Genomic DNA, 26,108 nt, shown 5'->3' with positions numbered 1-26,108 from the left:
CAACTTGGTCCTAATTTACTTGGCTTGAGTTTGCTTCCTTAAGTTAATAGCTCAACCGTTACAACTTCTATTATGACAGTGGTGTATCGAATCTTGTTATCGTCACATTGAAAAATCTCTACACTATTTGGAGAAATTTTTCATTGTGCTAGAAACATAGTTCAGTATATTTAGTGTCATAATATAATTGGTTCAAAAACTTTTTTTTTTAAAATTTTCAACCTATTATATTATGACACTTAAAGCACCGCAACATATTCTCGACACACGCTCTCCACCGCTTGGGAATGGTGATAAAAAATGCATACAATAGATTAATAAAGAAAAATACTAATATACAAATACATTTTGTTGTTCGTATTCACCAATACCAACAAACAAGCAATTCCTTTTTCTTGCTCATTTACGCAGCAAGATATCCAACTCACCACTTCCACATCCACCACTTGCTCTCTGGTGGACTATCCGATTGAAATCTCGCAGAGCTCCGTTTCGCCCAGTCTTCTTCATTGACCCGACCCGACCTCCATCTCAACGCCGCCATGCTTACCACGGTAATTACGAACCTGCAACTCATCTCTTCCTCTTCGTCTTCTTCTGTTGGGTCTTTGTTTCACTGATTTGCTCGTAGTTTGAAATCTTCGTTTCTGTCGGCGTTTGATTGTGTTTGCATGGAGCAGCAGAGAAGCATATCGGGGTCGTCGCAGAGCCCTAGATCTCCGTCGTCGCAGCCGTACCTGTCGGTCTCAGTTACTGATCCTGTGAAATTGGGCAATGGCGTCCAGGCATACATCTCCTACCGAGTGATCACCAAGGTAATTTCGTCATTTCACTCTCAATTTCTGCTTTTGATTGTAGGCTTTGTTTTGATTAGGGTAAGGGTCTCTGTGAATCCGTTGATTGCGTAATTAACAGTAATTGCATGGTTGGTTTTATCTCAGAGTGTGCGGAAGATATAAATTCTCACTTTGTTAGGGGAATTTGATGTACTGAATGACCAATTCGGTTAATGTGAGAATAGGTCTTAGAAACCAAGGAAGTTGAAAAAGGGGGTTCCTCCGTACCTGGGCATCGAAAGACAGAAAATCAGAATTTGTATTAGCACGGTCATTCAAAATGCTCCGCGAAATGATAACTCTTCTAGCTTTATGTACCATAGCTTCTTCCTAGTGCTTCGTTGCTAATTAATTTGAAACAAGCTAACAAGTATCTTGCTTATTGGTGTGATGGAAAATGTGATGATTGATTGGATTGGAGCCAATGGTGCATTAATCACACATCAGTGATTCTCGTTATAAAATGTGTGCAAACAAATGATGTTTTTCAATGGATCTTTTGAACTTGAGCATGTTTAGTGAATTGGATGAGCATGTGATCTATAAACATGCTTTTTAAATCTTGTTTTTGCGTCTGTTTTGATGCTATTATAATGGTTAATTTCTATTTTTGAGTATTCACATCTATGCTATGTTTGTTTTTTCAGACAAATTTTCCTGAATACCAAGGGCCAGAGAAGATTGTTATTCGACGTTACAATGATTTTGTTTGGCTACAGGACCGTCTCTTTGAAAAGTACAAAGGAATTTTTATTCCCCCTCTTCCAGAAAAGAGTACCGTAGGTAACAACATAACTATACCCTTTTTTCTTAGAATTGTTTTGTGCTTGTAAAGTAGAAAATCCTATGTTTACCTCATCATGTGCATTGTTTTGCCATGCCTAAATTTATGTACTTGCATATTCATGCATGCCTTAACTAGCTAGTTATAGATATCTTGGTTGTTGATTCAAATTGTGAATGAAGGAACTGTGATAGTGCCAAGGTGAAGGCTGTTATAGCCAACCCTAAGGATACTCTTTTTTTGTGGGTTTATGATGTATGTTAGGGCAGTGGAATTAGAGTAGTTAGCAGAACCAGAAACACAGAAAACTTTAAACAAAATGAAATTAAAAGATAAACTGACTCTCTCCAGGGGCCTCGCACCCGTTCTTGGTCTCGCACCAAGAATTGGAATTTGGAATCACTCCAAATAAACTACTATTGTTGGAAATTTAACTAAACTTTTATTCATAAACTTTTCTTTGTCTTTACTATTGGAATTACAAGGATATTTATAATGCCTTAAACCTAAATAACGCAGGAAAGTAAACCCATTATAGGAAAGAAATTCTAATCCAAAATAGAATAGGAAACCAAATCTAGCCCCAATAAAACTGGAAAGAATCTTAAACCTTCTAAAAGTAGGAAATTAAAAGACTAGAACCCTAAATATTGACATACCAAAGCCCTTGAGATTAAAAGACTAAAACACCCATTCATTTAGGGCAGCCTTCACTTTCGTTCCACATCAGTTTATAACCATGCTTGGAGTGATTTTGGCACTGAAAATCTTTAACCTTTGGAGTCTATGCTCGTTGCTATACTTAGTAGTTACTGGAAAAAGAAAATGCAAGATTATGAGCACTTGTATACAGTGACTAACTTCAGTCCCTAATGCAGAGAAGTTCCGTTTCAGTGCTGAATTCATTGAGATGAGGCGTCAAGCATTGGATGTATTTGTTAACCGAATAGCTTCACATCATGAACTTCAGCAAAGTGAGGATCTGAGAACCTTCTTACAAGCAGATGAAGAGGTGGTGTTTCTAAAGTGATGCCTTGAGTCACACAGTTATTCTTGTGTTACTACTATGAAAGTCAATACTCAATAACTTATCAGGCACCTCTGTCAGACTTCAGAATGGTTGACGTGTTTATATGCTTTTTTTCAGACAATGGAGAGGTTAAGGTTTCATGAGACTGGTATCTTTAAGAAGCCAGCAGATTGGATGCAAATCTTCAAGGTAACATTGATTCTGCATGGTGTTTTTAAGACTTAACTGTCTCCCTGGATATTTCCCTTCCTAAAAAGGCATTTTTCATGAATTAGAAACGTTCAGTACCTTGTTCTGCTTATCATGGATGGATTTCTGGTTGTTATCTTTCCTTTTCTATGATATGTATTCTGTAATGGGAAGATTGAAAGGTTAAATCCTCATATGCAGGTACTGGAAATCTGTAGAAAATTGTCACTATATTCAGTGTGAAAAATAGTGCACATTAGCAATTATTCTCAACCCTCTATTTTCATTGTCAGGTTAATGATCTATGTTCTGGATTGTCAAGCCAAATAAAAAATGGAACACTTATCACGTGGAAATAAATGTAGGAGAATATTCAATTGCAATTGTACAATTACTATTCTTGTTAATAGGTTGAAGTTTTCTGACGTCCTTCAAGTTTATTTTTCTTTTTTTTTTGTTTGTTTAAATGCTTTTAGTGTCTTGTCAAGTGCAAGCATAAGGGGCAATCCTTTCCACTGCTTCATGTCTTTTGCATTTATTGTATTTATTGAACTGAATAGGCTACTTCAACTAGTAAGTAGCTTTCCTTTTTGAGAGTTTGTCTGGTTGAATAATGCGGCTCTGTATTTAACAGGATGTACAATCTAAAGTGAGCGATGTGGTTCTTGGAAAGGAAAAGCCGGTGGAAGAGTCAAATCCTGAATATGAGAAGTTGAAACACTACATTTTTGAGCTTGAAAACCACTTGGCTGAAGCCCAGAAGCATGCATACCGTCTTGTAAAGAGGCACAGAGGTAACGACGATTTAAAGGCTCGATGTTCTTTCTTAACCTTTTTCTTTTACTCTATTAGGGGCTTTTCGGCTGCACTTCCTTATTCTGAATTCAGAATATGGTTAGAATGTGATTCTTTATAACTATATTTATGCAGAACTGGGACAGTCTCTAGCAGATTTTGGGAAAGCAGCCAAGCTCCTAGGAACTTGTGAAGGTAATGCTCTTGGAAAGGCCTTTACCGAGCTTGGGGCAAAGTCGGAGACATTATCAATTAAGCTGCAAAAGGAGGTAGGCTTTAATTGAGAATCCAGTATATCATTGGTGTTCCAGTGTCTATGGTGTGTTTGTTTGTTCTTTGCATGCGTTCCTTTTGTTTTCCATTTTGTTTAACAGCTAATCATGATATGTTATCGTATTACCATATATTTTCGTCTCTTTGTAGGCCGAACAACTGTTAATGAATTTTGAAGAACCCTTGAAAGATTATGTACGTGCCGTGCAATCTATTAAGGTGAGAAGGGTTTGACTTGACACATGTCTTTAGATTATACTCTTTACACTAGCATTCTTCTCTTTTGGCAATGGATATAACTTTAGCTTATTAGTTCATGGACACAAATTATTATTTGAATATTTATCCTTCCCATTCTGCATTAGACTTATGGAATTTGTTTCCTACCATTCTGGGTTAATATGTAATAGAAGCTCTTCCTGGAATTGCCCTCGGTCAAAGTTTTTTCCCATTCATTGTGTCCTTCTGCTAATCTTCATTTGTCATAAAAGCTGATCCTTTTAAATATGTGTGTTGAAACAGGCCACAATAGCTGAGAGAGCAAATGCTTTCAGGCAACAGTGTGAACTTGCTGAAACAATTAAGTTGAAGGAGATAAATCTGTATGCATCTGACCAACTGTTTTATGTTTCTGTGTGTGTCTGGATTTCCGTTATGCTAGCCTGTTGTATACTGAAAACATAGATGAGTAGTAACTGTGATTATATTTAGGTTTCCGGTTAATAAATATAAAATGGTATAAGGGAAAAAAAATATTGGTGAAGGGCATGGTTGGGAACCATTTAATTCACAACTAATGTTGGATTTCCTTACCATTTTGATATAAATACGCTGGCGGTCGTTTTGCCTGTAATTGTTGATTGGCCTAATAAGTGGTGATTGGTTTGCAGTGACAAGCTCATGTTGACCAGATCAGACAGGGTGGGAGAAGCTGAGCACGAGTACAAGGAGGCAAGTCAGCTGATGCAATCGTATATGGTGTACACGTTAGATGGCATCTTCATTATTTGACTAAGATTGGTTTTGTGATGCAGTTGAAGGCTGAGGGTGAGGAAGCAACCAGAAGATTTGAAACGATAGTACGACTGATGAGTGAAGAGATAGTTCGCTTTCAGGAACAAAAAACAACAGACATGGGGGTGGCTTTCCATGAATTTGCCAAGGGACAGGCACGCCTGGCAAACAGTATTGCAGACGCTTGGCGAAGTCTTCTACCTAAGCTCGAATCTTGCTCCCCGGTTTAGTTGATTGAATATAAAACCGGAGCAGGAGACTTCATTTAGTTCGTATAGATGGCAGGGCAGCTCTTGCTTCATTTAGTTTGTCCTGTTATTCCGGTGTTGTTTGCAGGGGATATGTGTACCTCACACATGGGATTTATTCTCACATTTTGATGTGCCTTCAAATGTTTAATTATCTGAATTGTCCATTGACATTAGAATCTTTGTTTTCCTAATTGGTAATTAGTGCTCCCCTATAAACAATGGCAGCTGAATGAGTGGGAAGGTTTGTTGTTAATTGTTTCTTTTGGCCTAGCCTCAGGATGGTGGTTTTCAAAATGGCTAACGAATTTTAATTTTCTCGCATTGCAACCTAATATTTTGAAATCACATCGGTTGGTCTCCTAGCTTTTTGAACTTCTTTTGGGCTAACCTTATGCTACTTTTTCATTGAGAAATAAAAATGGAGAATTGTTATTAAAACTTGAAAATAATTAGTTAAGAGCTGTTTGATAATTAGTTAGGTCAAAAGTTCAAATTTTAGCCCACATTAAAAATATCTCAAATTTCAATTCAAAAACCCAAAACCCAAAATCCAATCCTGATCCATTCTGAAATACCGAAAACATTTTGGGAATGCTGAAATTTCAGTTCGGGGTTGGTCTTCAAATTCCCATCCTAAAAATTTTCGGCTTGGAATTCGGGGTTCCATACCTAACCATCCCTAACAACATTTGCACAACCATGGTAGTCTTCTCCTTTTCACCACTTGCCTATACAGTTAGACAATCCTCGAAGGTCCTTGCAAACACTTTTTCAAACTTTCAGGTGGTACCAAGACCATTTCAGCCAATAAATAGATTCGCCCTTGAATGTATGATTGACCTGTAAATAAAATAATCTTGACCTTTTAGGGTATTTTTTTTTTTTTTTTTTTTTAAACTAATTGTGAAATCTCGAGGACATTTACCCTTATTCTTAATCAACCAAAAATAATAATATTTCCACTTAGGATGACCACAAAATATATATTTATGTTGAGATTCATATTATCCCAGGAGACTATTTCTACAGGAACCATGCTTCGCTGTTGAAATCCAATCACATATGGATAAGTGTCCAATCATAGTTTTTAATTTTAATATTCAGACACGTATGCATTTGTGATTGACTTTTCAGTAACACTTGATGCTCTTCTTTGAACAGTGAAGCATAATTATTCATGCAGCATGTGATCGGAGAATTACTTTGCCAAGATTTTTGCTTGTAAGAAATAAAATTAGAAAAGCGTTATTCACAATCTTCTTAGTCATTTACTCTTTTTCAAATCAAAAGTGCATGACGAGTATTATGAAGTGCTAATATTCAAATTGTTCTTTGGGCCATGCATCATAATTTCGCTGGCACCGACTTCAAATGAAATGTTAAACTTGTTTGGCCCAAACGTCTCCAATTTGGTTAGACTTGTTTGTTAAAGTGATTTTGAATAGAGAAAACATTTTTTAAACCAATTCTGAAGATTGAAGCGACAGTGCGACTGATGAATGAAGAGATAGTCCGCTTCCAGGAACAAAAAAACAACTGACATGGGGGTTGCTTTTCCATGAAGGTTTTGTTTTTATTTATTTCTTTTGGCCTAACCTCAACATGGTGGTTTTAAAATGGTTAACGAATTTTAATTTTCTCGCATTGCAACCTAATATTTTGAAATCGCATCGATTTGTCTCTTAGTGTTTTGAATTTTTTTTGGGTTATCCGTACACTTCTTCGTTGAGAAATGAAAATAAAGAATTATTATTAAAACTCGAAAATAATTAGTTAAGAATTGTTTGATAACTATTTTTTCTTTTTAAAAACTGAAAATCGAGAAATGAAAACTATTCTCTTGAGTTTTTGTAATTTGGTTTTTAGTTTTGAAACACGGAGTAGTTATCAAAAGAGTTTTTCATTTTCAATTTTAAAAAAAAAATTGTATATTGATATTTTTACTCTAGGGAGAGGAAGAATTCGGCTAACCCACATAATGAACCTAATTTGGTATCGAATTCACCATTCACGAGATTCGAACCTAAAATCTCTCACTTTCAACTCAAAAGGAATACCACCAGACTGTAGTATTGAAACGATTTTTAATTCTACATTAAAAAATGGCAAAATTTGTGGCGACGGTGACCTACATTTGCTGATGTGGCATGAAAGGATTGGAAGCTTGGTCGCCAACCATTCCCGCCTCGGAAAAGGTGAACAAAGAAAGAAGCACGTCCACTAAATTCCGATTCCATCCTCCAACGAATCCCCTTCCATCTTTCCCATCAATTCTAAAACTCAGCCATGGCCATTTCTGTCGCTGTGGCGGGAGGAGTTATGAGCTCACTCTGCCGCCTCCACTTCCCACGTGTCAATTTCCACGTCCCACTCTCCCCTCCTCCGTCGGTGGCTGCTTCCTGTCCGCTAGTATTCACCACCGCCACCAGCTACGGCTTCTTTGCTAAGCTTAATTTGCACTCCGGCCGTCACTACCGCCACCAAAATCAAACGCCGGTGGCCAATTCTTCTTCTCAGGAAAAGGACAGCCTTATTCCTTCCGACGACGCCGAAGATGGCGTCTTGCTCGGGACCATGAAATTGCCCTCGGATACCGATCTTCCCAGATTCCAAATCTTACTATCCAGGTAACTCTATTTAATTATTAAAGTGCATACTCCTACAACGTGGCTGGAATAGCTCAGTTGGTTAGAGCGTGTGGCTGTTAACCACAAGGTCGGAGGTTCGAACCCTCCTTCTAGCGATTTTTTTTCTTGCCTTAAACGCTGCGTTTGTTCAACGGTGGGCTAATTTCCCATTTTTTGGGTCCAATATAATAAACGTTTCTTTTTGTTCAACAGCGGGCTAATAGTCCCTACCTAATAATTATTTTTCTGGTCCAATGTATTAAACTCTGCGTTTTGTTCAACAGTGGGCTAATGGTCTCTGCCAAGGAGCTAACCTGCCTCTTGATATGCCTTTCAAGGTACATAATATATTTCAATTATTTTTTTCCTTTTATTTTAGGAATTGATTTTCCGAAGGCCCATTTTCTGCTTCTGCACATTTCTGTTTATTTATGTTCTTTTATTTTCTTTTATTTTACTCAAGGTTTGAAATCGCAAACAAACGTTCTGTTGGAAGTACTTTTATACGCAATCTCGTGCTGCATAGCTGTGACACGTTAGTTTATATTGCCCAGTTGCATGGACACATTGGAATATATTATGACAATGGCTTTGAGACCTAGCAATGGACTGAATATTTTCTTGTACATTGCGATGGAACAGGTGGACAAAATTGCAGGTGGGACTAGATTGGGTTTTGTTACAATTGGGAATGCGGAGGTTGAGGTCCCTGTGTACATAGACTGCTTGGTTTTTCCACCAAGTGACGGCTCCGGCCCAATTTTCCGAGCTGTCAGAAACGGACGCTTGAAGGACAAGACACCTCCCGGTGAGCCAAGGATCATGAGAAATCTTATGCAGGCCCTTCAGAAGTCGGTCCAGATCGCTAGACTGTAAACTAGTTTTCTATGCATATATTTGAGTTGAGATTATGTGCACTTCTTATGTAATGCAAATGTTCTTACTTTTTTTAAGTCCAAGAAAAGAAAGTCCTTGTTTCTTGTTCAATTTTATGCTTAGTGATCAAATGCAAGCATTTGTTTTGCTTTTACAAAGTCCAATGCAGATTATGGTGATCTGGTCCATTTCTTGCTGCTATAGAGTTCCTAATTTCTTGTCCTCCCCATACAACGTGCAGAAGATGGATTCGTTATTGGTTGTAGACAATGGAAGTGCCACCATATTTTGCCACATCTAAAGGAAACGGGCAAATCCAGTTCTTCTAATGGATACTCCACCGAGAGTTACTGGCTCTGGCAGCCAATGGAGGGAAATGACTTAAGTCATATTTGATCCAACAAGAAAAAAATGGCACTACCAACGCTTTATATATCCGGAGGGCGGTCTCTCCTCGTGGCTCCTCAAACATCTTTCCTTGCTCATAAGCACATGAAGTTGCACCAACCAGGATTCCAGCGCGAAAGGGTAGTTGTGGAGGGTTTCGGGCATTCGGATTTGTTGATTGGAGAGATTCTTACAAGACAGTTTTTCCTCACATTTTATCTCCCATACGATTAGCTGAAAACGTAAGGAGTGGGAAGGGAAAGAGGTTCAGAAAAGAGGCAATGGATTGGGAAGCTGATGGTCTGTATGAAGGATTTGGGGAGTTTGGAACATGGTTTCCCCTTCTGTGGTTGTTGTGGTGATGTTTATGTTGTTTCCTCTGCAACTAGGGTTCTTTTAGGAGTTGTAAATCTAATCAATGTGTAACATAGAGAAATTTCTTCAAGTGCTACGTATTATTGAATGATACAAGAGAGAATGAGATTGAAAATATAATACCTAACGACTAAAACACATATAACATCGAAGTCATGCCATTAACTCAAATATGGGAGTTAAATATGAAGTTTCTTAAGGTCTGAATATGGACACTAGATCCTCTCTCTTACGGGCCAAGATACGTGATGAGTTTATATGAAATGCTCCAAACCGATTTTGATTTTAAAATTTTCAATTCAAATAAAAAAACTAGTAAAAATAAAATTAAAAACCCATTTTCCTATTCAATCGGTCCTACTCGTAGCAAAATGTTTTGACCCTTTTACTGAAACCTTGTTGATTTTTAATTTTTGATCAAAGTCCTTGAAATTAAAGTGATAATTTATTTATGTGTATGTTACTATATTTTTTAAAATTAAAAATTGAAATTTATAGTTGTTTATATTAATGAGATTTTAAATAAATAAAAAACCATAATTAGTGGGATTAAAAATATTAAAATATAAATATACTATTGTGTGTGTGTAAACATGGGTACATTCATCAAAATTAACCAAAAAATTATTGTACCAAAATATGGGTACATTCTTCAAAATCACCAAAAAAAAAGATATTAGGCTTAATAACATTAGTAAATTTCTTCGATTAAACTTGACATGAATACATTATCAAATCAAAGAAAAAAGAATATACCCATATAAGTTTAAAAATGGATAAGAAAAAAATTGAATAGATTTTGTATTAAAAAAAAATGGTACATTTTACATATAACAAATTGGTACATATAAGATTGAAAAATTGAAAACATTTTTTTAAAAAGCTAATGGGTACAAACTTATTCTAATTTATTTATTTATTTTGAAAATGTTTTGAATTGAAAATTAGTTAGGAGTTTAATAAAGGTGTGAGTATTAAAATTCTAAATCAATTATTAATTTTTATTTTAAAAAATTATGTAACTGACATAAAAATTTATTATTTTATTAATGCTAGGAACTTAGATCAAAATCTGAAAATTAATAAAGTTTGAGTTAATGAACATTATAATTAGAGACCGAATATTAATTTTTCCTTTTGTTTTTATTTAAAAAAAATTCAATTAATTGTTTTGTTACATTTTGTATATTTCTACGAAAGTTTGCTAACTTGGATTTTTCTGTTGTTCTTTCTTTCGTTGACTTTAGGGTGTGATATCCAGAACTTGAATTTTCAGCCGTTGGTTCAAATGAATTGAAGAATATCAATAGATAAAAATTATCAAAAAATATATGAAAAGTAAAATAAATGTGATAGCACATCCGTTAACCTTATAAGCGGTAACTGCCACGGACGCAAATAACAGTTAACGGTCAAGAGAGAGAAAGAGAAGCACGTGGCAATAACCCATCGGCCTCATCCCTTCTTCTGTCTCCGTCTTCCACCAAGATGCTCACTCAAACCCTCCCAAAGATTCCTCTCTCCCCTCCTTTCCTCTCCTCTGCTCTGCTCTCACTCACCAAAACCCTCCTTCCTCTCTCTCTCTCTCTCTCTCTCTCTCTCTCTCTCTCTCTCTCTCTCTCTCTGCTATTTGGCTGATGAAATGAGCAGAGCATAGAAGCTTTACAAAAATGGCTTCCTTCTCTCTCAGCTCTCATCCTCCCCCTTCCTCCAAAACCCTAATTCCCTCCTCCACCTCCGCCCATGGAATCCCTAGACGTCTCTCTCTGTCCAAATTCACCTCCCCGCGTCCCCAAATTTCCTGTTCTGCTTCCAAGGAATCCTCCCCCGCCGATAACACGCCAAGGTAATCAAGAGCCCATCGGAAATTGCTTATCTAAAAAGCACTTTTACTCATAAGCGCTTTTACTATAGACACGTTTAAAATTTTATCAAAAATCATAGTGCCTTTAATTTTTTAACTAAAAATTCAAGTACTTTATGAAGAAGCATCAGGTGCATTTCTTCTCTGAAAAGCACTTCTATTGGCCGAAAGCATTTAGCCCTTTTGTCTGTCAGAAAGCGCTTTTAGCAATCCCAGACTGAAAGTTGGTCCTCGGGTTTAGTTGACGAGAAAAATGCTAAATTTTCTGTGTTATGTTTTGTTTTCTCAGCACTTTTTGTATCATAGAAGGGCCGGAGACGGTGCAGGACTTTGTGCAGATGCAACTGCAGGAAATTCAGGACAACATAAGAAGCAGGCGCAACAAGATTTTTCTTCTCATGGAAGAGGTGAAAACAGAAAACTCAAAAGGGTTTGATATATGTTTGTTCTTTTAAGTTTCAGTAGCTAGGGGATTGTGAACTTCTTTGTTTGATATATGTTTGGTTTGTGTAGCTAAGGAGATTGCGGGTGCAGCACCGGATAAGGATGGCGAAGGATATGGATGAGGCTTGTGAGGAAGAGTCAAATGAGATGCCTGACATTCCATCCACTATCCCTTTTCTCCCTCATATTGTGAGTTTAATCTACAATGTAGTTAACCGCCTTAAGTTTGCCCCTTATCGACATCCTCAAACAAGTCGAGAAGTTTGGATAGTTAGCTAAGACGTAAGAAGCACGGATGGGTTTATATACAAATCTAACCTTATATTTCAGGAGGGGGCATGCAGGTTGAAAACGATAATTGACAACGAATTGTGATTTTTCTTGTGAATTCTGTGGTTGTGCAAGCGCTTTGCCTTTTATTTTCAGCTGACATTGTGTGATTTGTGTTATGATGTAGACACCAAAGACGTTGAAGCAGCTCTACCTTACAAGTTTATCAATGATATCTACTGTCATTGTATTTGGAGGTCTCATTGCACCATCGGTAAGTCTGTAAGCATAGATGATTGTTTATAGTGAATATTTCCTGATGTCTACATACATGTATAATTTTGTAAAGGTGGATTCTCAATTTCTTTATCCTTTACTGCTTATATGTTTACTGACCCTTGTAGCAAGATGGTACATATTCCTCTGTATTGAATAGGAGGAACCGTAGTTTTGACGTACATGTTTTGTGCCTATTGGTTAGACTTAAAAATTCTTTACTGTTGTTAAATGTCTCAACCTGTTCTCTGTGACAGCTGGAACTAAAATTAGGTATAGGAGGTACCTCATATGAAGATTTCATTCGCAGCATGCATCTGCCTTTACAATTAAGGTATATACTGGACATACTTTTTTTTTTTTTCTTGATTACTATTAGAAATTCAAGCAACCAGTACCGATTTTCTTACTTACTGTTCTGAAATCCCTTTTGTTTTCTGAATTCAGTCAGGTTGATCCTATTGTGGCATCCTTCTCCGGTGGGGCAGTGGGTGTCATTTCAGCATTGATGTTGATTGAAGCTAACAATGTTGAGCAACAAGAGAAGAAAAGGTGCAAATATTGCCGTGGAGCTGGTATGTTTTAAACTGTCACAAATGCAAGCGTGCCAACTGATAAGGTTCTTTGGGGAAACGTGGATCATTTGTTGGATGGGGTTGTCTTTAAATTTTCTTGCATTTAGTTTTCTATGAAGTTTGCTTACGCTGGTAAGTTTATGAAAATAATAAGTAAAAAATGGCTTAGGTTCTGGCTCTTACAGCGCCATTAGTTTCTTCGATTTTATGGAAGTTCTTCCTTGCCTTTCTCATCACTAGAATTCTTTTCAACTTTGTTACTTTTCTTATGTTTTTTTTTTTAACCTTTCATCAATTTCTCCTTATAAATGTTATTTCTAAGGTTTTATTGTCCTCGTACTTTTGTTTTCATCTGGTAATTTTGTCTGGTATTACATGGACAGGGTACTTGGCCTGTGCTAGATGTTCTGCAAGTGGTGTGTGCTTGAACATCAATCCTATATCAGCATCTAGTGCAACGGACCGCCCTTTGCGAGTGCCCACAACTGAGAGGTGCCCAAATTGCTCTGGTGCTGGAAAGGTACAAATTTGTCGCTAAGCGGTTTATTCATGAGAAATGATTTGGCATGTCGAAGTTTGTTGGCACTGCAATTTATCACACTTATCTCTTGATGTTGTTGATCATTTGTCTCGTGGTACACTTGCTTCAAATCTTTCCACACATTCATCGTATCATGTTTGCCAATGGTTTGCTCATGCTAGGCTTAAAAGGAAGAAAGAACCATAATGAGATTTACGATGATTTTTCAAACTTCCGAAAGGAATTTAGTGCAAGGCTTTAATTCCATTTGTTTCTTTTGAATCCTTGATAAGAGATTTGCCGTTTGTGTTCTTCATGCACTGTAATTCCAATCTCTCTCTCTCTCTCTCTCTAGGACTAATCATCACCTTCCATGTTCACTTAGGTCATGTGCCCGACGTGCCTGTGCACTGGGATGATGATGGCAAGCGAGCATGACCCACGGATTGATCCATTTGACTAAAGCAAACCAGATGAAAAACTTAGCAGTGTTATCTCCTCGTCGATGCAGCTTGGTAATAACTTAGCGGTGTGTAACTTGTGCCAAAATGTTGGCTTGACTGCAAGATTACTTCACTTAAACTAGGAATCATCACAAATTTAAGTTCTCTGTTTGATGAAATGTGTTGCAACTTACCTTGGAGGATTGGGAACTTGGTTGTGAAGAAATGCTAATTTAGTTGAATTTGTTGCTTTTTGTTGACGTGAAAGTAGAGAAATATTCTATGAGAAATTTAGATGCAAAACCTATTAGTATTAGGTCAAGGAGGCAAATTAACCTATTGGGTAATCATTAAGACTCAGTTAGTTTGATTTCACATTACACTATCACCACTATCAGTCTCACATCTATATTATGGTGATATCAAATTAAACGGTCCCTAACGGTTAGCTAACAATCCAATGTGTTGATTTGTCACCTCTAATATCAGTTAATCGCTATTCACGTCCAAGAGCTATGATTGGGAACTCATCGAGAAGCATGCCCTGTGCGACAGCTCTCTCACAAAGAGTCGGGGACGCATGTAGGTCCTGCAATTGGGGCCTACTCCCCGCTTCATGTGGAGGACTGCCGTTTCGGCCGAAGCTGATAGTGTCTCCATTTTTATACATTAGCTGAGAAGTTATAGAGATGATGTAAGAACCTCTGTACAATTAACATCAACAGGACAGTTTGGCCGAGTGGTCTAAGGCGCCAGATTTAGGCTCTGGTCCGAAAGGGCGTGGGTTCAAATCCCACAGCTGTCAAATTTATCTTTAATTTTTTTTAATCTTATTTTTTTCTTTCAACACTTTCCGTTGATATTCCCGCGGAAGAGTAGTAACGACGTCGGAGAGCTCATAATTTAGTCCCTTTCCTCCAACACAGGCGGAGTAGTTGACAGTTTTCGCCGTCCCCATGGCTCGGATCCTCGGAAGGGTCTTCACCACCTCCTTACCCGTTTCACAATCTCACAACGGCCGCTGCAAACCCTAGCCTACTAAGAGCTCAGATTCTACGAAACAAGGAGATCACGGGACATGGGCCTCTGTTGGAGCACCCCACAAAAGATATGGACATAGCTGTTTTGCGTGCTGAGAACAGTGATCGTTGGGACCCGGATGTGGTGGTTCAACGGCTTGTAAGCCTTGCCAATCGAGAAGCCGATGGATCGGGGGGAAATGTCTCACTTCACGTTCTTCCCGAGTCCGCCCACTGGTCAATGGGTTCACATGGACAATCCGAAATGTCTTCTTGAGATTGTGGCAACCAGGATTTCATCCCTTCATACGTCAAGGTTTCTTCATCCCAGTTTCATAGCTAAAGTTATGTTTTTCTTTCGGATTCATACTTCCCGTTTATTGAATGTTAGAAATTCTGTTAAACCGTGACATGACAACCACGTGGCATTATGGCCCCTCGTGCATTGTGAATCTTGGAGGTAGTAAAGAAGAGCTTCCTAGGCAACAAGAGTTCATATACAGTCTCTATCGAAGATACTCTTATAAAGAAAAATGACTTGTTTAAACTGCTCAGCAGAGTACAATACCTGACTCATTCTTAGAAGTCAGCATTCTTACATTCTTGTCAAACATTTGCATGACTTTTTTTTTTTGTGTATTGGCGCCGTTATTATAGTTCGTAAAATGAGGCAAAATTCCTTACAACTTGAGTTTTCCCAAAGAGAGGAAGACGTAGAAAGATGAACTTTTAGTTAACTGAAAGGACTAAAATGAAAATTGAACAAAATTTTAAGGACCAGGATGTAAAGTGAAAATCGGAATCATCACTCCCCAAACGGAGTAACGGAAAAGTGCAAAATCGAATGTGTCAAAATTCCCCATGGCGCGAACCGTCGGAAGCAAACCGGGTCTTCATGCCCTCCTGACCCGATTCGTTATCTCACGACGGCCATTGCAAACGCTAGCTTACGAAGAGCTCCGACCCTTCGCCGACCCACAACCCTACCGCACCACCGCTTTCGTCCTCCACGGCCTTCTGGGCTCCGCCAGAACCTGGCGATCTTTCTCCCGCACCCTCCTCTCCAATCTCCCCGACCCATCTGGTCTCTCTCTCTCTCTCTCTCTCTCAATTCATTTCTCTATTTTCGTAAACAGAAAATTCGAATTGCAGGTTGGAGAATGGTGCTTGTGGATTTGAGGAACCATGGGAGGTCGGCGGAGCTCGGCGGTCTGAATCCGCCTCACGATTTGGTCAATTCGGCGCAAGATTTGGCTAATTTGATCCGGACTCAAGGTTGGGACTGGCCGGATGTTGTTCTCGGCCACTCCTTTGGCGGGAAGGTTGCTCTGCAATTTGCACAAAGCTGTGCTCGTGGTGACTATGGTGATTCTGCCAAGTTGCCCAAGCAGGTTATACACTTTGCCCTCTTGCTCTTTGTGCTAAAATTGCATAGAGCTTAAATAAAATACTAGAATGATTATCTCAGGGCTCGTTTGGGTCTGCATCTGCAGCTTTTATCATGAACAAGTCGAAATGTTTATTGAGCTTTCATGCTGAACGCAGTTAGAAACGCTTTTGGTTAACCTTTTTAGCCATTTCAGAAGCAATCCCAAACATAAGTGCTTTTTGTAATGACTAAGCACTTTAAGACAACCAAAAGCGCTTCTTGCAGCATTTGGCAGAGAAAGTTAAAGTGCTTCTGGAATATACAACTTGTAAATACTTTTCCAGAGAAGCACCTAGCACAAACTTTCTTCTAAGTACTTGTAAGGTCCAAGTCCCTTCCTAGGAAGCACTTGAATTGTTATGTAAAATGTAGATTTGCTTCTAATAAAAACGCTTTCAACAAAAGTGCCTACAAGCTGAAGTTCTTTTTGGACAAGCATTTCCAAACTGGCCTTAAGGTACTTATTCTAGCAAAGTGAATCAAAATGTGGAAGCTTTTTAGTTTACACTGATGTTGGGGAGTACTTAAAAAGTTATTGTATAGTGACTCAAAATGATGTCTTGTTTTCTTCTTGGGTTGGGAGTGAGCACTACATTTTTGGTTCTGAGAGCTCTGTAGCATTTGTGAGATCCGCAAGTGCGACACCATGTATGCGGCTGTGGAGCACTCTACTTCTTCAACTTATGAATGCTGAAAGCTGTCTACCAACACTTGTATGTGTTTGTTCGTATTCGGGGTTTATATGTTGCATAAATCATGCTTAGTTTCTCTGATTAGGTTTAAAGGCAAGTACTGCTTCTGCTGTGTGTTGCCGAATGCAGTTGAAACGATAGGAAGGATGATTAGACTGGTTTGACATCCTAGCATGAATCCTTTCTGTTTTTTTTTTTTTCTCTGTGATCCAGAACAGCTGTGGGTGTTGGATTCCGTTCCAGGAGAAGTGAACCCTGAAAACAGAAATAGGGAAGTTGAGAAGGTTTTGCACACATTGCGGAGTCTACCTTCACCAGTTCCATCACGAAAGTAAAACCTCTTTCTCCTTACGATGAGTTATTTGATTTTTGCATCTACATTGGTGCTGTAGTGTGTAACTGCGTGTACTATTTATGGGTTAACAGTTCAACAGTTGGTTTTGTGGAGTTCTAGTATATTTTTTCCGTATGCTATTTCCTTCAAAGATGGCTATATCCCGTTTAGATCTAAATTTATTCAGATGCTTTATTTCTCATACAAACGCCTTCTCTACCCTCAAATTGCTTCACACAAGCAAGAGCCTTGAATTCAGTCAATCTTTACATTGTTAAATGTGAATCGGAGTAACCATTGTTTTTTGCCTCGGAATTTAGTTGCATTATGGAGTTACAAAAGTATCCTATGTATGATCATCGTATTTCAAATTTCTTGATGCAATAAATCTGGTTCTTCATTTAAGGTGGCTCATGAATCATTTGCTTGAGCTCGGGTTCTCAAAATCATTGTCACACTGGATCGGCAGCAACCTCAAGAAACATGGAGATCATTTGACATGGGCGTTCAATCTTGACGTTGCTATCCAGATGTTCAATTCTTTCCAGTATATATCTTACTACTTTCGAGACCAATTTGAAGTAGAAAACTATGAAAATCTGTTTCCTTCCCTCTTACCTCTCGATCTTCTATGAATGTAAAACATTGCAGGGAAAAGTCTTATTGGCCTCTGTTGGAGCACCCCCCGCAAGATATGGAGATAGCTATTGTGCGCGCTGAGGACAGTAATCGTTGGGACCAAGATGCGATTCAACAACTCGAAAACCTTGCCACTCGCGGAGCAGATGGATCGGAGGGGAATGTTTCAGCTCATGTTCTTCCCAAGTCCGGCCATTGGGTTCACGTCGACAATCCAAAAGGTCTCCTTGAGATTGTGGGTCCTAAGCTTGCATCCCTTCGGCCTTAAACCGTATCGGGTTTAATTTATCTGCCACAGAAGATATGTTGTGCAGATAACATTGGTAATTCTTAGTGTTTCAATTGTTCACTTGTAATAAATCATTTGTGTCTTATTTGGGGTTCTCTGTTCTCGTTTTTGGATTTCATCTGGAGCTACATTATAAAATTGTATCAGTTGTTGGTTGAAGATGGCAAATTGGCAATGCTATTGATCTATTTTTCTTTTTTTAGTGTGACATGTTTTGTGGTGTTACTAATTTACGGGTAATAGTATGGTTGTAGATGCTTACAATTACGAGTGGCAATTCGTGGCCACGAGCTGGTAGTCTTGGCACATAGTAGTCAGGTCATGTTTTCAAAACTGGAACAGGATACAATTATTAAAGGTGTTGCACGATAATAACGTTGTTTAAAATTCCTTATTACAAAATTATCCGTAAAATATGGTTAATATATTAATTTGTCGTTCCACATTCATTTTAAAGAGCATCTCGAATAGAAGATGCAAAACGCTAAATCTATATTTTTCATGTAAGTACACTCTTTTATTTACATTTTTCTACGAAGATAAATAATTTATATTTCGTTGTCTCCATTTAAGAGCTTTCCAATAAAGAGAAAAGGGTAAAAATGATAATTTGGTGTTATTCACGCACAATTTTTAGCTCTCACACGTTCATCTTAATTTTTAGCCTCCTAATTGAATAAAATAAAAATAAATAAAAATGTGTGAGAAATAAAAAATGTATGCCAAGTACCTACATGATTTTTTTTTTGTTTTTTTGAAAAAAAACGATAATATCTACATTAAAAATGAGAGAATGTGTTAAACTTACAATGACATTATTATAATAATATGATTTAACTTTACCTTTACGAGAATGAAAGCTAAAACATCTCATTTATGACTAAAATAGAATACCATTAAACTGCAGTAGGCAGTATGAAATTACAATTTGCATTTTCCGTTTTCGTTGGTGCGGGGGATGTAAAAGATGTAAATAAACCCTAGCGTTTCTTTCCTGCCCCTGTTTCTTCTCTCTGTAAAACAGCTGCAACCCATCCAAAACCCCTCCAAGAAACCGTAGCGTTTGGGCATTGGCCATGGGCGTCGCCCTGGACTCTTCCGTCGACCCTCCTGGCAACGACAAGCAACGGTACTCTCCCTCTCTCTCTCTCTCTCTCTCTCTCTCTCAAACTGGTAACTGGTTTCAGTTCAGGGTTTGGGGTTTTAGTTCGATTCCAATTTTCGATTTTTCATTTCATTTTTCGAATTAGGTTTACAAAGGGAAGGCAAGCTCCTAAGTCAGCCATTGATATGGAATTCCTCGCCGCTCCTATCAAATCCGCCAAGGACAAATTCGCGCTCGTCCCGGAATTTCTAAAGGTTTCAACTTTAAACTACTATTACCATCCACTTATTCATTTAAATTTTAATTAAAAAGTTGCTACCCTGCTTGTTGTTCTTGTCATCATTGCTACTGTTGTTGTTTTTAGTATTTTTGATTCGTTGGAATTTAAGAAAGATGGAATTTTTATTGTACTGTAGGTGAGGGGGTTGGTAAAGCAGCACTTAGACTCGTTTAATTACTTTGTGAACACGGGAATCAAGAAAATTGTTCGTGCCAATAATCGGATTGAGTCGGAGATCGATCCAACTATTTATCTCGAGTTCAAAGATATCTATGTCGATAAGGCCTCGGTGATGTCAATGGGTAAAACTGATGATATTTCTCCCAATACATGCCGCTTATCTGATATGACGTATGCTGCACCGATAAAGGTTGATATAGTGTACATTCGAGGAAGTCATGATCGGAAGGAGAAAGTCGAGAGGAAAGGTGTGACTATTGGGAGAATGCCTATTATGTTACAGAGTTGCTGCTGTACTCTATTGGGGAAAAATGAAGCCGAGCTTGCAAAACTGGGTGAGTGCCCCCTGGATCCCGGAGGATATTTTATCATCAAAGGGAATGAGAAGGTGCTTTTGATGCAGGAACAACTCTCGAAAAACAGGATTATCATTGATATGGACAAGAAAGGGAACTTTAATGCATCTGTTACAAGCAGCTCAGAGAGAATCAAAAGTAAAACCGTTATTCAGATGGAAAATCAGAGGATCTATTTGATACTTAACCAATTTGCCAAAAAGATTCCTATTATGGTGGTCATGAAGGCTTTGGGAATGACGAGTGATCAAGAAGTTGTGCAGATGGTTGGTAGAGATCCGCGGTATGGTTCCTTGCTAATGCCATCTTTGGAGGATTGTGCAAAGGAAGGTATATACACACAAGAGCAAGCCTTGGACTACCTTGAGTCAAAGCTGAAGCGGTTTAATTTTTCCGGTTCTTCATCCGAGAAGGATAGTGCTAGAGTAATGAAACTTCTTCGAGATGTGTTTCTTGCGAACGTTATGTGTCAGAATGATTTTCGTCCTAAATGCGTATATGTTGCTGTAATGTTGAGACGCATAATGGATGCAGTTTTAAATAAAGATGCAATGGATGACAAGGATTATGTTGGTAACAAGCGGATTGAGTTGTCTGGTCAGTTAATCTCTCTTCTGTTTGAGGATCTGTTCAAGACGATGATTACTGACATTAAAAAGATAGGAGACAATATATTATCAAAGCGTAGCAGGAGTAGCGCTTTTGACTTTGCACAGCAGCTTACAAGTGATAGAATTACAAATGGGCTAGAAAGGACCTTATCCACTGGAAACTTCAACATAAAACGGTTCAAAATGGACAGTAAAGGTATGTCACAGGTCCTATTTAGGTTATCCTACATAGGGTGTCTGGGCCATATGACCAGAGTCAAGCCACAATTTGAGAAGACACGAAAAGTAAGTGGACCTAGAGCCTTGCAACCTAGCCAGTGGGGAATGCTTTGCCCTTGCGACACTCCAGAAGGTGAGCAATGTGGACTGGTTAAAAACTTGTCTTTGATGGCTCATGTGACAACTGATGAAGAGGAGGGCCCATTAATGTCTCTATGCAAGTGTTTGGGTATTGAAGGCCTGGAAATACTATCAGCCGAGGAGGTTCACTCACCGTATTCTTTTCTGGTTTTCTTCAATGGAAACATCCTTGGAAAGCATAAGAAGCCACATCACTTTGCCAACGCATTGAGAAAGTTGCGTAGAGCTGGAAAGATTGGGGAGTTTGTAAGTGTCTTCGTCAATGAGAAACAGCGTAGTGTTTACATTGCCTCTGATGGTGGTCGAGTTTGTCGTCCACTAGTTATTGCTGACAGGGGCGTACCAAGGGTCAAAGAACATCATATGCAGGAGTTGAAGGATGGAGTACGCACTTTTAATGATTTTTTAACTGATGGGCTGATTGAGTATCTTGATGTTAATGAGGAGAACAATGCTCTGATTGCTCTATATGAAAACGAGGCAACAACAGAAACAACCCATATTGAAATAGAGCCTTTCACCATCTTAGGTGTTATTGCTGGGCTAATTCCATATCCTCATCACAATCAGTCGCCTAGAAATACGTACCAGTGTGCTATGGGAAAGCAAGCAATGGGAAATATTGCTTATAATCAGCTACAAAGAATGGACATGCTTTACCTTCTGGTGTATCCTCAACGGCCATTGTTGACAACGAAGACAATTGAGTTGGTGGGCTTTGATAAACTTGGAGCCGGGCAAAATGCAACTGTTGCTGTGATGAGCTATAGTGGCTATGACATAGAGGATGCAATAGTCATGAACAAGGCATCTCTGGATCGTGGTTTTGGTCGTTGTATTCTAATGAAAAAATTTTCTGGCACGCTTCAAAAATATGAAAATGATGCACGTGACAGGATAGCAAGGCCCTATAGGGATGGACCTGATGCTGGAAGGATGCGGGCGCTGGACAACGATGGACTTGCTGCACCTGGAGAAATTATTAGAAATAATGACATTCTAATGAATAAACAGGTTCCTCAAGTCACGAGAGGGCCGCAGATTTCCCCAAGCCAACTAAATATTCCATATGGAAATGCTCCGGTGTCTTACAAGGGACCTCATGGAGAATCTTGTGTGGTTGATAAAGTGACCCTCTCTTCTGATAAACATAATAATTTATGTTCCAAGTTCTTAATTCGGCATACTCGTAGACCGGAAGTTGGTGACAAGTTCAGTAGCAGACATGGGCAGAAAGGTGTTTGTGGTACCATTGTCCAGCAGGAAGATTTCCCTTTTTCTGAACGTGGCATTTGCCCTGATTTAATTATGAACCCTCATGGGTTTCCAAGTCGAATGACTGTAGGCAAGATGATAGAACTTCTTGGGAGTAAAGCAGGAGTGTCATGTGGCAGGTTTCATTATGGCAGTGCCTTTGGTGAACCAAGTGGTCATGCAGACAAGGTTGAAGATATAAGTGAAACGCTCGTGAGGATGGGGTTTAGTTACGACGGCAAGGACTTGATTTACTCAGGTATCACAGGCTGCCCTTTACAGGCATATATATTCATGGGACCAATTTACTACCAGAAGTTAAAGCATATGGTTCTAGATAAAATGCATGCACGGGGTAGTGGTCCTCGAGTTAGTCTAACTAGGCAACCTACTGAGGGAAAAGCCCGTAATGGAGGACTACGAGTCGGAGAAATGGAGCGTGATTGTTTGATTGCTTATGGTGCTAGTATGTTGCTTTATGAGCGCCTGATGCTGTCGAGTGATCCTTTTGAAGTTCATGTTTGCAAAGAGTGTGGTTTGTTGGGATATTACAGCCATAAGCTGAAAACTGGAATTTGTTCCTCGTGCAAAACTGGGGATAAAATGTATACTGCAAAGATGCCGTATGCTTGCAAGCTCTTGATTCAAGAACTCCAGTCGATGAACATTGTTCCTCGCATAAAACCGGAAGAGCTTGAAAAGGAATGAAGTTATAGGTTATGGCTTCTCTTGACACCGCGGAGTCTGCAACGTACAAACTACCAGTCAATCATGCAGAACTTCCTTCGACGCTCATTCGAAGGTGATGGAATTTTTTTTTCTTTTTTGTTAGCATGTCCATTGCAAAGGAAGAACCAACATTTCAGTATTATTTTTGTTAATTTCTTTTGTGATATTATCATCGTATCAAATAAAAACAACATGAAGTATACAGGGTATAGAGATGTCATCCGTTTCATTGTTTAAAACTATTCACGTACTCGACGACTGTACATATGCACCAAAGAATCCATTCACATTACTCGTCATGGAGGGAGTGGGATTGTCTTACTTGTCATGGAAGGAGTAGGATTGTCGAAGGAGTAGGATTCTCTCTCCTACTATTACCATTTCCTTCCATCATCTCCTCTCACATTTTTTTTTTGGTCCTATTATCTATAGTATTATTAAGAAAACCCTCTTGTCAACTTTTTTTTCCCTTTTTTTCCTATTTTATCCTCATTTTTGATACACTATTGACAAAAAGAAGGGCAAAATAATAATTTTGTACTTTTTGACAAAATGACAATCATATCCTTATTTTTTTTATTTCACTCTTTTTTTAAGATAATGACAATCATATTTTTTTCAATTTTACCCTCATTTTTGATACATAATATTTACATAAGGAGAACAAAACAGTAATTATGTAATATTAAAAAAACATGCACTTATTAAGAGAAATTGTTCACACACATACAAAGTATGTGCTCCCTACTAGTCTATATAAAAAATTCAAAACAAGATGCAAACATGGCGTAATCATAACTGTTTAAATAAGAGGGGATAAAAGGAAAGAGAGATTAAGAGATGAGAGAATCTTACTCTGTTATGGAGATGGGCAATTCCAAGGATCTATGATAGACAAATGACTAGTTCCATGATCATCGACCTGCCTCCATCTGTTAGGAAACAAAAAGTCATTATCGGCTGGCTACCGTCAAATTAATCTCTAAGCCTTGAAAAAATGAAGACCTGAACCTAGGCCTGGCAAACGGGTCGTGTCTGTCGTGTTCGTGTCGTTTTCGTGTAACACCTATTATCTTAACGGGTCGTGTCGTGTCACACCCGTTATCTTAACAGGTCGTGTCACTTTACCCAACGGGTAAAGTGACCCGACCCGTTATGACCCGTTAAGAAAAAAATATATTTTTTTAAAATTTGCACATACCACACATTGCGACATAAATATTACTTGAAAACATTAAAACATTTCTCGTTCAAGTACTTGAAAACGATAAATTGACTAACACTTAGAGTTTATTTATACTTTCATTAAGTATAACATAAGATTTTGTGGTATCCACTTGTGTAAATATTTTAAATTGAAGATCGAATTCATTCATTGTATTCATATAGGGTCAAGGAGTGTAGTTATAAAAAATCATCAAAATCGGAGTTAAAATAACCGTTAAATCGTGATTTTTCGTTTATAACCGTTGAAAAGCTTTGTCCCGTTACTTGATCTCTGAATGTTTTTTTTTTGTGATTTTTTGCTGATGTGATCTCCAAGCATATACAAACAATTTTGACGGTTTGGATCGTTGAAATTAGTTTTGGAGAATTCGTAAAACGATAGATTGACTAACACTAAGAGTTTATTTATAATTTCATTAAGTATAACATAAGATTTTGTGGTATCCACTTGTGTAAATATTTTAAATTGAAGATCGAATTCATTCATTGTATTCATATAGGGTCAAGGAGTGTAGTTATAAAAAATCATCAAAATCGGAGTTAAAATAACCGTTAAATCGTGATTTTTCGTTTATAACCGTTGAAAAGCTTTGTCCCGTTACTTGATCTCTGAATGTTTTTTTTTTTGTGATTTTTTGCTGATGTGATCTCCAAGCATATACAAACAATTTTGACGGTTTGGATCTTTGAAATTAGTTTTGGAGAATTCATAAAACGATAGATTGACTAACACTTAGAGTTTATTTATACTTTCATTAAGTATAACATAAGATTTTGTGGTATCCACTTGTGTAAATATTTTAAATTGAAGATCGAATTCATTCATTGTATTCATATAGGGTCAAGGAGTGTAGTTATAAAAAATCATCAAAATCGGAGTTAAAATAACCGTTAAATCGTGATTTTTTGTTTATAACCGTTGAAAAGCTTTGTCCCGTTACTTGATCTCTGAATGTTTTTTTTTTGTGATTTTTTGCTGATGTGATCTCCAAGCATATACAAACAATTTTGACGGTTTGGATCGTTGAAATTAGTTTTGGAGAATTCGTAAAACGATAGATTGACTAACACTTAGAGTTTATTTATACTTTCATTAAGTATAACATAAGATTTTGTAGTATCCACTTGTGTAAATATTTTAAATTGAAGATCGAATTCATTCATTGTATTCATATAGGGTCAATGAGTGTAGTTATAAAAAATCATCAAAATCAGAGTTAAAATAACCGTTAAATCGTGATTTTTCGTTTATAACCGTTGAAAAGCTTTGTCCCGTTACTTGATCTCTGAATGTTTTTTTTTTGTGATTTTTTTTCTGATGTGATCTCCAAGCATATACAAACAATTTTGACGGTTTGGATCGTTGAAATTAGTTTTGGAGAATTCGTAAAACGATAGATTGACTAACACTTAAAGTTTATTTATACTTTCATTAAGTATAACATAAGATTTTGTGGTATCCACTTGTGTAAATATTTTAAATTGAAGATCGAATTCATTCATTGTATTCATATAGGGTCAAGGAGTGTAGTTATAAAAAATCATCAAAATCAGAGTTAAAATAACCGTTAAATCGTGAATTTTCGTTTATAACCGTTGAAAAGCTTTGTCCCGTTACTTGATCTTTGAATGTTTATTTTTTATGATTTTTTGTTGATGTGATCTCAAAGCATACACAAACAAGTTTGACGGTTGGGATCGTTGAAATTAGTTTTGGAGAATTCGTATGCCATCAATCAAGTTCCGTGTGTGTGTGTGTGTATATATATATATAT

General features: G+C 37.8%; 4 protein-coding genes and 2 non-coding genes across 8 annotated transcripts; all 6 read left to right on the top strand.

Annotated features, from left to right (window-relative positions):
- Window positions 1–412: 412 nt before the first annotated feature.
- Window positions 413–5,425, top strand: LOC103956466 (sorting nexin 1). Of its 2 annotated transcripts, none has more exons than XM_009368464.3 (11): window positions 413–554; window positions 684–815; window positions 1,484–1,619; window positions 2,499–2,632; window positions 2,768–2,839; window positions 3,474–3,633; window positions 3,770–3,903; window positions 4,058–4,126; window positions 4,430–4,509; window positions 4,798–4,858; window positions 4,942–5,425. In XM_009368464.3, the coding sequence occupies exons 1-11, from the start codon at window positions 543–545 to the stop codon at window positions 5,149–5,151; spliced, it is 1,200 nt and encodes a 399-aa protein (XP_009366739.2). In that variant the 5' UTR covers window positions 413–542; the 3' UTR covers window positions 5,152–5,425. The 2 variants fall into 2 exon arrangements, with proteins under 2 accessions (XP_009366739.2, XP_009366738.2); XM_009368463.3 differs by having other exon boundaries at window positions 681–815.
- A 2,416-nt stretch (window positions 5,426–7,841) lies between these two features.
- On the top strand, window positions 7,842–7,915 carry TRNAN-GUU. Its single transcript has one exon. It is a non-coding gene; the product is annotated as a tRNA-Asn (tRNA).
- A 3,020-nt stretch (window positions 7,916–10,935) lies between these two features.
- Window positions 10,936–14,077, top strand: LOC103956465 (protein ORANGE-LIKE, chloroplastic). The gene is made up of 8 exons (XM_009368462.3): window positions 10,936–11,283; window positions 11,591–11,708; window positions 11,815–11,934; window positions 12,203–12,289; window positions 12,549–12,625; window positions 12,739–12,866; window positions 13,250–13,386; window positions 13,772–14,077. The coding sequence occupies exons 1-8, from the start codon at window positions 11,108–11,110 to the stop codon at window positions 13,847–13,849; spliced, it is 921 nt and encodes a 306-aa protein (XP_009366737.2). The 5' UTR covers window positions 10,936–11,107; the 3' UTR covers window positions 13,850–14,077.
- A 477-nt stretch (window positions 14,078–14,554) lies between these two features.
- On the top strand, window positions 14,555–14,634 carry TRNAL-UAG. The gene has a single exon. It is a non-coding gene; the product is annotated as a tRNA-Leu (tRNA).
- A 979-nt stretch (window positions 14,635–15,613) lies between these two features.
- On the top strand, window positions 15,614–18,419 carry LOC103956464 (protein ABHD11). 2 transcript variants are annotated; one of them, XM_048576338.1, is made up of 5 exons: window positions 15,639–15,932; window positions 16,001–16,239; window positions 17,188–17,300; window positions 17,710–17,850; window positions 17,955–18,419. In XM_048576338.1, the coding sequence occupies exons 1-5, from the start codon at window positions 15,710–15,712 to the stop codon at window positions 18,208–18,210; spliced, it is 972 nt and encodes a 323-aa protein (XP_048432295.1). In that variant the 5' UTR covers window positions 15,639–15,709; the 3' UTR covers window positions 18,211–18,419. The 2 variants fall into 2 exon arrangements, with proteins under 2 accessions (XP_048432296.1, XP_048432295.1); XM_048576339.1 differs by lacking the exon at window positions 17,710–17,850 and having other exon boundaries at window positions 15,614–15,932.
- A 747-nt stretch (window positions 18,420–19,166) lies between these two features.
- On the top strand, window positions 19,167–23,315 carry LOC103956463 (DNA-directed RNA polymerase III subunit 2). The gene is made up of 3 exons (XM_009368459.3): window positions 19,167–19,360; window positions 19,482–19,590; window positions 19,753–23,315. Exons 1-3 carry the CDS (start codon window positions 19,308–19,310, stop codon window positions 23,083–23,085), a joined length of 3,495 nt encoding a protein of 1,164 aa, XP_009366734.2. The 5' UTR covers window positions 19,167–19,307; the 3' UTR covers window positions 23,086–23,315.
- The last annotated feature ends 2,793 nt before the right edge of the window (window positions 23,316–26,108 follow it).

The sequence above is a fragment of a genome, unplaced genomic scaffold (genome assembly GCF_019419815.1).
Source record: "Pyrus x bretschneideri cultivar Hongxiangsu unplaced genomic scaffold, Pyrus_bretschneideri_v1 Contig9, whole genome shotgun sequence".
NCBI classification, from domain to species: Eukaryota; Viridiplantae; Streptophyta; class Magnoliopsida; order Rosales; family Rosaceae; genus Pyrus; species Pyrus x bretschneideri.
This window is presented reverse-complemented; position numbering and strand designations above follow the sequence as displayed.